This window comes from Mobula birostris, chromosome 3, assembly GCF_030028105.1.
Source record: "Mobula birostris isolate sMobBir1 chromosome 3, sMobBir1.hap1, whole genome shotgun sequence".
Taxonomy (NCBI): domain Eukaryota; kingdom Metazoa; phylum Chordata; class Chondrichthyes; order Myliobatiformes; family Myliobatidae; genus Mobula; species Mobula birostris.
In genome coordinates, this window is record NC_092372.1 from 2,868,350 (window position 1) to 2,881,477 (window position 13,128).

The 13,128-nt window shown below is 43.9% G+C and overlaps 1 protein-coding gene across 1 annotated transcript in view; it reads left to right on the plus strand.

The window, feature by feature from the left end:
* Window positions 1–13,128, plus strand: part of LOC140194866 (diacylglycerol kinase theta) — a 240,220-nt gene that overhangs the window by 195,692 nt on the left and 31,400 nt on the right. Inside the window, exons 17-18 of the mRNA XM_072252146.1 lie at window positions 6,496–6,644; window positions 9,204–9,385. Of these exons, the coding sequence (XP_072108247.1) occupies window positions 6,496–6,644; window positions 9,204–9,385 (331 nt within the window). The remainder of the gene's footprint in view (window positions 1–6,495; window positions 6,645–9,203; window positions 9,386–13,128) is intronic.

The window sequence follows — 13,128 nt, forward strand, 5'->3', positions numbered from 1 at the left end:
AAGGATCTTGGTGATTGTAGTGATGAGTTGCAGCGGACTGAAAAGCTTGAGCATGTAGATATTAAGAAAGGGGATGTGCTGGAGCTTTTGGAAAGCATCAAGTTGGATAAGTCACTGAGACCGGATGAGATGTACCCCTGGTTGGAGGCAGGGGATGAGATTGTTGAGTTGCTGGCGATGATCTTTGCATCATCAATGAGAACAGGAGAGGTTCTGGAGGACTGGAGGGTTGGGGATGTTGTTCCCTTATTCAAGAAAGGGAGTGGAGATAGCCCAGGAAATTATAGACCAGTGAGTCTTACTTCAGTGTTTGGTAACTTAATGGAGAAGATCCTGAGAGGCAGGATTTATGAACATTTGGAGAGGTATAATATGATTAGGAATAGTCAGCATGGCTTTGTCAAGGGCAGGTCATGCCTTATGATCCCGATTGAATTTTTTAAGGATGTGACTAAACATATTGATGAAGGAAGAACAGTAGATGTAGTGTATATGGATTTCAGCAAGGCATTTGATAAGGTACCCCATGCAAGACTTATTGAGAAAGTAAGGAGGCATGGGATCCAAGGGGACATCGTTGCACTTGAATCCTAGGGGGACCAATATCCTGGCAGGGAGATTAGCGGGGGCTACTGAGGTGACTTTAAACTAGAATGGTTGGGGGGTGGGAATCAAATTAAAGAGGCTAGGCGTGAGGAGGTTAGTTCACTACAGGGGGATGGGAACCAGTGCAGAGAGGCAGAGGGGTGTAAAGTGAGGGTAGAAACAAAAAGTACTATGGAGAAAAGTAAAAGTGGCAGGCCGACAAATCCAGGGCAAGCATTAAAAAGGGCCACTTTTCAGCATAATTGTATAAGGGCTAAGAGAGTTGTAAAAAAGCGCCTAAAGGCTATGTGTGTCAATGCAAGGAGCATTCGTAATAAGGTGGATGAATTGAAAGTGCAGATTGCTATTAATGATTATGATATAGTTGGGATCACAGAGACATGGCTCCAGGGTGACCAGGGATGGGAGCTCAACGTTCAGGGATATTCAATATTCAGGAGGGATAGACATGAAGGAAGGGGAGGTGGGGTGGCGTTGCTGGTTAAAGAAGGGATTAACGCAATAGAAAGGAAGGATATAAGCCGGGAAGATGTGGAATCGATATGGGTAGAGCTGCGTAACACTAAGGGGCAGAAGACGCTGGTGGGAGTTGTGTACAGGCCACCTAACAGTAGTAGTGAGGTCGGAGATGGTATTAAACAGGAAATTAGAAATGTGTGCAATAAAGGAACAGCAGTTATAATGGGTGACTTCAATCTACATGTAGATTGGGTGAACCAAATTGGTAAAGGTGCTGAGGAAGAGGATTTCTTGGAATGTATGCGGGATGGTTTTTTGAACCAACATGTCGAGGAACCGACTAGAGAGCAGGCTATTCTGGACTGGGTTTTGAGCAATGAGGAAGGGTTAATTAGCAATCTTGTCGTGAGAGGCCCCTTGGGTAAGAGTGACCATAATATGGTGGATTTCTTCATTAAGATGGAGAGTGACATAGTTAATTCAGAAACAAAGGTTCTGAACTTAAAGAGGGGTAACTTTGAAGGTATGAGATGTGAATTAGCTAAGATAGACTGGCAAATGACACTTAAAGGATTGACGGTGGATATGCAATGGCAAGCATTTAAAGGTTGCATGGATGAACTGCAACAAATGTCATCCCTGTTTGGCAAAAGAATAAATCAAGGAAGGTAGTGCACCCGTGGCTGACAAGAGAAATTAGGGATAGTATCAATTCCAAAGAAGAAACATACAAATTAGCCAGAGAAAGTGGCTCACCTGAGGACTGGGAGAAATTCAGAGTTCAGCAGAGGAGGACAAAGGGCTTAATTAGGAAGGGGAAAAAAGATTATGAGAGAAGACTGGCAGGCAACATAAAAACGGACTGTAAAAGCTTTTATAGATATGTAAAAAGGAAAAGACTGGTAAAGACAAATGTAGGTCCCCTGCAGACAGAAACAGGTGAGTTGATTATGGGGAGCAAGGACATGGCAGACCAATTGAATAATTACTTTGGTTCTGTCTTCACTAAGGAGGACATAAATAATCTTCCAGAAATAGTAGGGGACAGAGGGTCCAGTGAGATGGAGGAACTGAGCGAAATACATGTTAGTAGGGAAGTGGTGTTAGGTAAATTGAAGGGATTGAAGGCAGATAAATCCCCAGGGCCAGATGGTCTGCATCCCAGGGTGCTTAAGGAAGTAGCCCAAGAAATAGTGGATGCATTAGTGATAATTTTTCAAAACTCGTTAGATTCTGGACTAGTTCCTGAGGATTGGAGGGTGGCTAATGTAACTCCACTTTTTAAAAAAGGAGGGAGAGAGAAACCGGGGAATTATAGACCGGTTAGCCTAACGTCGGTGGTGGGGAAACTGCTGGAGTCAGTTATCAAGGATGTGATTTCAGCACATTTGGAAAGTGGTGAAATGATCGGACAAAGTCAGCATGGATTTGTGAAAGGAAAATCATGTCTGACGAATCTCATAGAATTTTTTGAGGATGTAACTAGTAGAGTGGATAGGGGAGAACCAGTGGATGTGGTATATTTGGATTTTCAGAAGGCTTTTGACAAGGTCCCGCACAGGAGATTAGTGTGCAAACTTAAAGCACACGGTATTGGGGGTAAGGTATTGGTGTGGGTGGAGAGTTGGTTAGCAGACAGGAAGCAAAGAGTGGGAATAAACGGGACCTTTTCAGAATGGCAGGCGGTGACTAGTGGGGTACCGCAAGGCTCAGTGCTGGGACCCCAGTTGTTTACAATATATATTAATGACTTGGATGAGGGAATTAAATGCAGCATCTCCAAGTTTGCGGATGACACGAAGCTGGGTGGCAGTGTTAGCTGTGAGGAGGATGCTAAGAGGATGCAGGGTGACTTGGATAGGTTGGGTGAGTGGGCAAATTCATGGCAGATGCAATTTAATGTGGATAAATGTGAAGTTATCCACTTTGGTGGCAAAAATAGGAAAACAGATTATTATCTGAATGGTGGCCGATTAGGAAAAGGGGAGGTGCAACGTGACCTGGGTGTCATTATACACCAGTCATTGAAAGTGGGCATGCAGGTACAGCAGGCGGTGAAAAAGGTGAATGGTATGCTGGCATTTATAGCGAGAGGATTCGAGTACAGGAGCAGAGAGGTACTACTGCAATTGTACAAGGCCTTGGTGAGACCGCACCTGGAGTATTGTGTGCAGTTTTGTTCCCCTAATCTGAGGAAAGACATCCTTGCCATAGAGGGAGTACAGAGAAGGTTCACCAGATTGATTCCTGGGATGGCAGGACTTTCATATGAAGAAAGACTGGATGAACTGGGCTTGTACTCGTTGGAATTTAGAAGATTGAGGGGGGATCTGATTGAAACGTATAAGATCCTAAAGGGATTGGACAGGCTAGATGCAGGAAGATTGTTCCCGATGTTGGGGAAGTCCAGAACGAGGGGTCACAGTCTGAGGATAGAGGGGAAGCCTTTTAGGACTGAGATTAGGAAAAACTTCTTCACACAGAGAGTGGTGAATCTGTGGAATTCTCTGCCACAGGAAACAGTTGAGGCCAGTTCATTGGCTATATTTAAGAGGGAGTTAGATATGGCCCTTGTGGCTACGGGGGTCAGGGGGTATGGAGGGAAGGCTGGGGCGGTGTTCTGAGTTGGATGATCAGCCATGATCATAATAAATGGCGGTGCAGGCTCGAAGGGCCGAATGGCCTACTCCTGCACCTATTTTCTATGTTTCTATGTTTTGTGGATCCAGAACTGGCTTACCCACAGAAGGCAAAGGGTGGTTGTAGACGGGTCGTATTCTGTATGGAGGTCAGTGACCAGTGGTGTGCCTCAGGGATCTGTCCTGGGACCCTTACTCTTCGTGATTTTTATAAATGACCTGGATGAGGAAGTGGAGGGATGGGTTAGTAAATTTGCTTATGACACAAAGGTTGGGGGTGTTGTGGATAGTGTGGAGGGCTGTCAGAGGTTACAGCGGGATATTGATAGGATGCAAAACTGGGCTGAGAAGTGGCAGATGGAATTCAACCCAGGTAAGTGTGAAGTGGTTCATTTTGGTAGGTCAAATATGTTGGCAGAACATAGTATTAATGGTAAGACTCTTGGCAGTGTGGAGGATCAGAGGGATCTTGGGGTCCGAGTCCACAGGACGCTCAAAGCAGCTGCGTAGGTTGTCTCTGTGGTTAAGAAGGCATACGTCAATTGTGGGATTGAATTTAGGAGCCGAGAGGTAACGTTGCAGCTATATAAGACCCTGGTCAGACCCCACTTGGAGTACTGTGCTCAGTTCTGGTCGCCTCACTACAGGAAGGATGTGGAAGCCATAGAAAGGGTGCAGAGGAGATTTACAAGGATGTTGCCTGGATTGGGGAGCATGCCTTAAGAAAACAGATTGAGTGAACTCGACCTTTTCTCCTTGGAGCGACGGAGGATGAGAGGTGACCTGATAGAGGTGTATAAGATGATGAGAGGTATTGATCATGTGGATAGTCAGAGGCTTTTTCCCAGGGCTGAAATGGTTGCCACAAGAGGACACAGGTTTAAGGTGCTGGGGAGTAGGTACAGAGGAGATGTCAGGGGTAAGTTTTTTACTCAGGGAGTGGTGAGTGTGTGGAATGGGCTGCTGGCAACGGTGGTGGAGGCGGATACTATAGGGTCTTTTAAGAGGCTTTTGGATAGGTACATGGAGCTTAGAAAAATAGAGGGCTATGGGTAAGCCTAGTAATTTCTAAGCTAGGGACCATGTTTGGCACAACTTTGTGGGCCAAAGGGCTTGTACTGTGCTGTAGGTTTTCTATGTGTCTGTGTTTCTAAATCTGAAACCTTGTCCCCTGCACCAGTTCTTCTGCCACATACTCGTGGAAAATTCCTATCTTTACTCTCACTGGCGTGTGGCACAGGCAGCAATCCACAGATGACTACCCTGGAGATTTCAGCTTTCTACCTAGCTCCCTATATTCTCTCTTGAGGAGCTCCTCGCTTTTCCTGTCTCTGTCACTGGTACCAATATGTACCACAACTTCTGACTGCTCACCTTCACCCTTTAGAATGCCTTGGACCTGATCTGAGAGTCAGAGAAAAGTATAGCACAGGAACAGACCCTTCGGTCCATCTAGACCGTGCTGAACTATGTAAACTGCCTACTCCCATCAGCCTGCACTGGGACCATAGCCCTCCATGCCCCTACCATCCACGTACCTATCCAAACTTCTCTCAAACATTGAAATTCAGCTTGCAGGCACCAGTTCATTCCACACTGTCATGACCCTCTCAGTGAAAATGTTTCTCCTTCGTGTTCCCCTTGAACTTTTCAGCTTTTAGTCTTAACCTATGACCTCTGGTTGTAATTCCTACCGAACCTCAGTAGAAGAAACATGCTTGCATCTACCCTATCTATACCCCTCATAGTTTTATACTCCTCTATCAAATCTCCCCTCAATTTTCTTATGTTCCAAAGAGTAAACTCCCTGACCGTGACACCTGGGTGACAGGCACAATGGACAGATGTATTGCCCCTTTTGCCATCTTATTCTTTGTTTTCATTGAGTAATGGATTTCAAATGTCTGTAAACGCTTTGGAAAAATTATGTTCAATATTGCTAATTTAAGGATGAAAGTATGTGGACTGCCCCAGTACACCCATACCCTCTGGTGTATTTCCTGTTAACACAAACCAAGCATTTCACTCTATGTTTCAATGGATATGTGATAAATAAATTGGAATCTTCAATCTAAAAGACTCACCTTCTGCTCAAAGGAGAATCACAGTTATACATAGAACAGGAACAGGTCCTTCGACCCACCTTCATGCCAAACCGTTTAAATTGCTTACCCCTATCAACCTGCACTGGGATCAGAGCCCCCCATACCCCTCTTCCCGTGCCAAGATGAGGCCACCCTCAGGGTGAAGGAGCAACACCTTATATTCTATCTGGGTAGCCTCTGCCTGGACATGAATATCGACTTCTCCTTCCAGTAAAAAAAAATCCTCCTCCTCCCCTTCTGTTCCCTGCTCTGGCCTCTTTTGTCATCTCACCTGCCTATCACCCTCTCCTAGATCCCCTCCTCCTTCCCTTTCTCCCATAGTGAACTCTCCTTTCCTTTTAAATTCCTTCCTCTCCAGTTCTCTACCTTTCCTACCCATCTGGCTTCACCTATCACCTTATAGCTATCTTCCTCTCCTCTCCCCCACCTTTTTATTCTGGCTTCTTCCACCTTCCTTTCCAGTCTTGAAGAAGGGTCTTGGCCTGAAACGTTGACTGTTTATTCATTTCCATAGATGCTGCCTGACCAGCTGAGTTCCTCCAGCATTTTGTGTGTGTTGCTTTGGGTTTCCAGCATCAGCAGAATCTCTTGTGTTTATGATTTTCTGCCAGTCTGCCTCTTCATATCTTAACACACTGCTATCATCTATAAACAGCTTGCATCCAGAAACTTCTTTTTTTCCACAGGCTACACACATTCCGACAAGTTCCGCATTTCCGGATACTGGTTTGCGGGGGAGATGGGACAGTTGGTTGGGTTCTGGGAGTGCTGGAAGACATTCGACACAAGCTGGCCTGTCCGGTGCCTCCTGTCGCAGTGTTACCTCTGGGAACAGGTGAGGCTCTTGGGAGGGCTGTAGGAGTGTGGGTGTGAGGAACACAACGCTTTTCTGCCATTCACGCGACTGCCTGTAAGGAGTTTTATGTTAGACCAAAAGATATAGGAACAGAAGTAGGCCATTCGGCCCATTGAGTCTGCTCTGCCATTCAGTCATATTCCCTGCATTCCTATCTGGGTCTCCTCTGAGAGCGCCAGCTTCCTCCCACATTCCAAAGACATACGTGTTTTGATTGGAGAAAAGCTAACTTTGAGGAGATGTGAAAGGATTTAGAAGGAGTGGATTGGGACAATTTGTTTTATGGGAAGAATGTAATAGAGAAATGGAGGTCATTTAAAGGTGAAATTTTGAGGGTGCAGGATCTTTATGTTCCTGTTAGATTGAAAGGAAAGGTTAAAAGTTTGAGAGAGCCATGGTTTTCAAGGGATATTGGAAACTTGGTTCGGAAAAAGAGAGGGATCTACAATAAATATAGGCAGCATGGAGTAAATAAGATACTCGAGCAATATGAAGAATGTAAAAAGAATCTTAAGAAAGAAATTAGAAAAGCTAGAAGATACAAGGTTAGTTTGGCAAGTAAGGTGAAAATAAATCCCAAGGGTTTCTACAGTTATATTAATAGCAAAAGGATAGTGAGGGATAAAATTGGTCCCCTACAGAATTAGAGTGGACAGCTATGTGTGGAACCAAAAGAGATGGGGGAGATTTTGGACAATTTCTTTTCTTCAATATTCACTAAGGAGAAGGATATTGAATTGTGTAAGGTAAGGGAAACAGATAGGGAAGTTATGGAAACTATGACGATTAAAGAAGAGGAAGTATTGGCACTTTTAAGAAATGTAAAAGTGAATAAGTCTCCGGGTCCTGACAGGATATTCCCTAGGACCTTGAGGGAAGTTAGTGTAGAAATAGCAGGGGCTCTTATGTTATTAGAGGTCTAAATAGAGACACATGGTTATTATATTGATATTTATTTCTGCCATGTTTGTTTTTTATTTTATGGATAATTTTATGTTTTGTAAGCTATAATTTACATAATTTCAACACTGACTCAAGGGTTCGGGGAAAAGTTTGTCAAAGAATTTAATAAAATTTAAATCATAAAAAAAAGAATGGGAAGAAGGCAAAGGGAAGGAAATTATAGGCCAGTTAGCCTATCCTCAGTGGTTGGGAAAGAGTTGGAGTCTATTATTAAGGATGAAGTTTCGAGGTACTTAGAGACTTGATAAAATAAGTCAAAGTCAGCATGGTTTTTGTAAAGGGAAATCTTGCCTGACAAATCTGTTAGAGTTCTTCGAGGAAGTAACAAGCAGGGTGGACAAAGGAGAGGCAGTAGATATCACTTACTTGGGTTTTCAGAAGACATTTGATAAGGTGCCACACATGAGGCTGCTTAACAAGATAAAATCCCATGGCAATACAGGAAAGATACTGGCATGGATAGAGGAATAGCTGACAGGCAGGAGGCAGCAAGTGGGAATAAAAGGGGCCTTTTCTCCTTGATTGCCAGTGACTAGTGGTGTTCCTCAGGGGTCAGTATTGGAACCGCTACTTTTCACGTTGTTTGTCAATGATTTGGATAATGGAATTGATAGCTTTGTGGCAAAGTTTGCAGATGATACGAAGATAGGTAGAGGGGTAGGTAGTACTGAGGAAGCAATGTGATTAAAGCAGGACTTTGATAGATTGGAAGAATAGGCAAAAAAAGTGGCAGATGGAATACAGTGTTGAGAAATGTATGATAATGTATTTTAGTAAAAGGAACAATGGTGTGGACTATTATCTAAATGGGGAGAAGGTTCAAACATCAGAGGTGCATAGGGGCTTAGGAGTCCTTGTGCAAGGCCCCCAAAAGGCTAATTTACAGGTTGAGTCTGTGGTAAGGAAGACAAATGCAATGTTGGTATTTATTTCAAGAGGAGTAGAATATAAGAGCAAGGAGATAATGTTGAGTCTTTATAAGAGACTAGTCAGGCCGCACTTGGAGTATTGTCAACAGTTTTGGGCCCCATATCTCAGAAAGGATGTGTTGTCATTGGAGAGAGTCCAGAGGAGGTTCACGAGGATGATTCCAGGAATGAGGGGATTAACATATGAGGAGCATTTGGCAGCTTTGGTCCTGTACTGGAATTTAGAATAATGTGGATGGATCTCATTGAAACCTACTGAATGTTGAAAGGATTGGATAGGGTGGATGTGGAGACGATGTTTCCTATAGTTGGGGTATCCTGATCTACAGGGCACAGCCTCAAAATTTTGCGGTGACCCTTTAGAATTTTTTAAGCCAGAGTGTAGTGAATCTGTGGAATGCTGTGCCACAGACTGCGGTGGAGACCAAGTCTGTGGGTATATTTAAGGTGGAAGTTGATCATTGCCTGATTGGTCACAACATGAAAGGATATGGTGAGAAGGCACGTGTAGAGGGTTGAGTAGGAGCCGGGATCAGCCATGATGGAATGGCCTGATTGTGCTCCTATATCTTATAATCTTATGGTGCAAACCGGGGATGAAATGAGCCATTTCTACACTGCTGTGTCCCTACCTTCCTTTCTAAAGGCAATGACTTGGCAAGGGTGTTGCGATGGGGAGCTGGCTACACCAATGAGGATCCCTTCTCCATTCTGCTGGCCGTTGATGAAGCAGAAGAGGTTCTCATGGATCGTTGGACAATCCTCCTCGATGGCCAAGGCTTTACTGATGACAGAGATGGTGGTGCCCCTGAAATGGAACCACCAAAGGTATTTGTAAAGAGAAAAGCCATTTGAATAAGAACCCTTGTGAGATTCAACATGGTGTAGTAGGAATTATTGATCTTAGAAATGGTCGCAAAGGGTGAGGTGGGCCTACGCCACCCTTCACCAGTCACATGGGTAGAATGCAGTGTTATCTTTGTGTGTGCTCTGTTCTAGAACACTCCGCGGGGCCCAACCATTCACTTTGTATGTCCTGCCTTGGTTTAACTTCTCTAAGAGCATCACTTTGTACTGCCGTTCATTTGCCAACTTTCAGAGTTAATCAACGTCCTGTTGTAACCTTAGACAGCCTTCTTCACTGTCCACCATACCACCAAGTTTAGTGTCATCTGCATACTTAATAATCATTCTCATCTTACCCATTAATGTATATGACAAACAACAGCTCCAGTCGCTGTTCACACCAATGGTCACAGGATTCCAATATGAAATATTCCACTGCCACTTTCAGACTTCCACCACGAAGCATATTTTGTATTTAATTAGCAAGCTCAACTCTGTGGTCTACAGTTGGGGACCAAGTGGCACCTTGTCAAAAGCTGTCCTAGAGTCCATGTACATGAATTATATTGTCCTGTCTTCTTCAGTCCTTTTGCTCACTTCTTCAAAAGCAAACTTAATGAAATTCGTGAGAAGTGATTTTCCACACACAAAGCCATGCTGACCATAATACATAGCAACAAAATTAGGCCATGCAGCCCATCGAGGCTGCTCACCCATTCCATCATGGCTCATTCCGGATCCTACTCAACCCCATACACCTGCCTTCTCGCTATATCCTGTGATGCCCTAACCGATCAGGAAATGATCAATTTCCGCCTTTAGCATACCCATGGAATTAGAATCGACCGCAGTCTGTGGCAGAGCATTCCACAGATTCACCACTCTCTGGCTAAAAATATTCCTCTTTCCCTCCATTTGTAAAAGGTTGACTCTCAGTTTTAAGGCTGTCCCCTCTAATTCTGGATACCCCCACTATAGGAAACATCCTCTCCACATCCACCCGATCTAATCCTTTCAACATTTGGTAGGTTTCAATGAGATCCCCCACATTCTTCTAAATTCCAGTAACCAAAGCTGCCAAATGCTCCTCATATGTTAACCCCTTCATTCCTGGAATCATCCTCATTAACTTCCTCTGGGCTCTCTCCAATTACAACACATCCTTTCTGAGATATGGGGCCCTAAACTATTGACAGTACTCCAAGTGTGGCCTGACTAGTGTCTTATAAAGGCTCAGCATTATCTCCTTGCTTTTATATTCTATTCCCCTTGAAATAAATGTCAACATTGCAATTGCCTTCTTTACCACAGACACAACTTGTAAATTAACCTTCTGGGAGTCCTGCATGAGGACTTCTGAGTCCCTCTGCATCTCTGATGTTTGAACCTTCTCCCCATTTAGATTATCGTCCACACTACTGTTCCCTTTACCAAAATGCATTATCATACATTTCCCAACACTGTATTCCATCTGCCACTTTTTTGCCCGTTCCTCCAATTTGTCTAAGTCCTGCTCCAATCACATTGCTTCCTCAGCTCTAGCTAACCCTCCACCTATCTTCGTATCATCCGCAAACTTTGCCACAAAGCCATCAATTCCATTATCCAAATTATTGACAAACAATGTGAAAAGTAGCGGTCCCAATACTGACTCCTGAGGAACACCACTAATCACTGACAACCAACCAGAAAAGGCCCCCTTTATTCCCACTCACTGCCTCCTGTCTGTCAGCCATCGGCTGTACATGCCAGTAACTTTCCTGTAATGCCATAGGATTTTATCTTGTTAAGCAGCCTCCTGTGTGGCACCTTATCAAATACCTTCTGAAAATCCAAGTAAATGATATCTGCTGCCTCTCCTTTGTCCACACTGCTTGTTACTTCCTCAAAGAACTCTAACAGATTTGTCAGGCAAGATTTCCCTTTACAAAAACCATGCTGACTTTGACTTATTTTATCATTAGTCTCTAAGTACCTCGAAACCTCATCCTTAATAATAGACTCGAACATTTTCCCAACCACTAAGGGTAGGTTAACTGGCCTATAATTTCCTTTCTTTTCCTTTTCTCCCTTGTTAAAGGGTGGTGTGGCATTTGCAATTTTCCAGTCCTCCAGAACCATGCCAGAATCAAGTGATTCTTGAAATATCCGTGAAATGCATCTGTTATCTCTTCAGCAACCTCTCTCGGGACTCTGGAATGTAGTCCATCTGGTCCAGGTGACTTATCCACCTTAAGACCTTTGAGTTTGCCGAGCATTTTTTCCTTTGTAATAGCAATGGCACTCACTCCTGCTCCCTGACACTTACAGACCTCTGGCACACTGCTAGTGCCTTCCACAGTGAAGACAGATGCAAAGTACTCATTAAGTTCACCTGCCATTTTTTTGTCTCCCATTACTACCTCACCAGTTTCATTTTCAGTGGTTGAATATTAACTCCCACGTTCCTTTTACTCTTAAAATAACTGAAAAAACTTTTGGTATCCTACTTTATATTATTGGCAATCCTTATCTAAGAGTCTCTTAAATGTCCTTAATGTATTAGCCTCTACCACCACCCTGACAGCTCATTCCACACACCCACCTTTCTCTGTGTAAAAAAAAACTTACTTCTGACATACCCCGTCCCCCCAAAACTTCCCTTCACTCACCTTAAATGAATTTCCTCTTGTTTGCCATTTCCATCCTGGGAAAAAGTTTCTGGCTATCTTCTCAAAATAAAACTCTTACCATCTTGTACACTTCTATCAAATCACCTCTCATCCTCCTCCACTCCAAAGAGCCTGGTTCACTCAACTTTTCCTCCTAAGACATACTCTTAGCCAGGCAGCATCCTAGTAAATCTCCTCTGCACCCTCTCTAAAACTTCCACATTCTTCCTGTAATGTGGTGACCAGAGCTGAACTTTATACTCCACAAGGGTGATCTAACCAGGGTTTTATAGAGTTGTCGCATTCCCTCGCAGATGTGGAACTGAATCCCAACTCCCAACTAATGAAGGCCAGCACATCATACACTTTCTGAATCACCTTATCAATTTGTGTGGCAAGGCTGAGGGGTCTGATGAACGGTTCAATGATGGGGCAAGTGAAGTTGAGTGAAATTGTCCCCTCTGGTTCAGGAGCCTGATCATAGAGGGGTACTAACTGTTCCTGAGCCTGGTGTTGTGAGTCCTGAGGCTCCCGTACCAATGGTGCAGTGAGAAGAGAGTGTGACGGTGGGGGTCCCTGATGATGGATGCTGCTTCCCTCTGACATTTTGTGTAGATGTGCTCAATGGTAGGGAGGCCTTTACCCGTGCTGGACTGGCCGTATTCACTACTTCTTGTAGGATTTTCTGTTCAAGAGCATTGGTGTTTCCATACCAGGTTGTGATGCAGCCAGTCAATATATTCTCCACCAAAAATCTATAGAAGCTTGTCAAAGATTTAGTTGTCAACCTGAATCTCCACCAACTTCTGAGGAAGTAGAGGCACTGCCGTACTTTATTTGTAATGCAACTTACGTGCTGGGCTCAGGTCATATCCTTACACCAAGGAATTTAAATTGCTGACCCTCTCCGCCTCTGACCTCCCAATGAGCACTGGCTCGTAGAATTCTGGTTTGCTCCTCCTGAAGTCCTTGGACTTGCGTCATAGTCATACTTTATTGATCCCAGGGGAAATTGGTTTTCGTTACAGTTGCACCATAAATAATAAATAGTAATAAAACCATAAATAGTTAAAC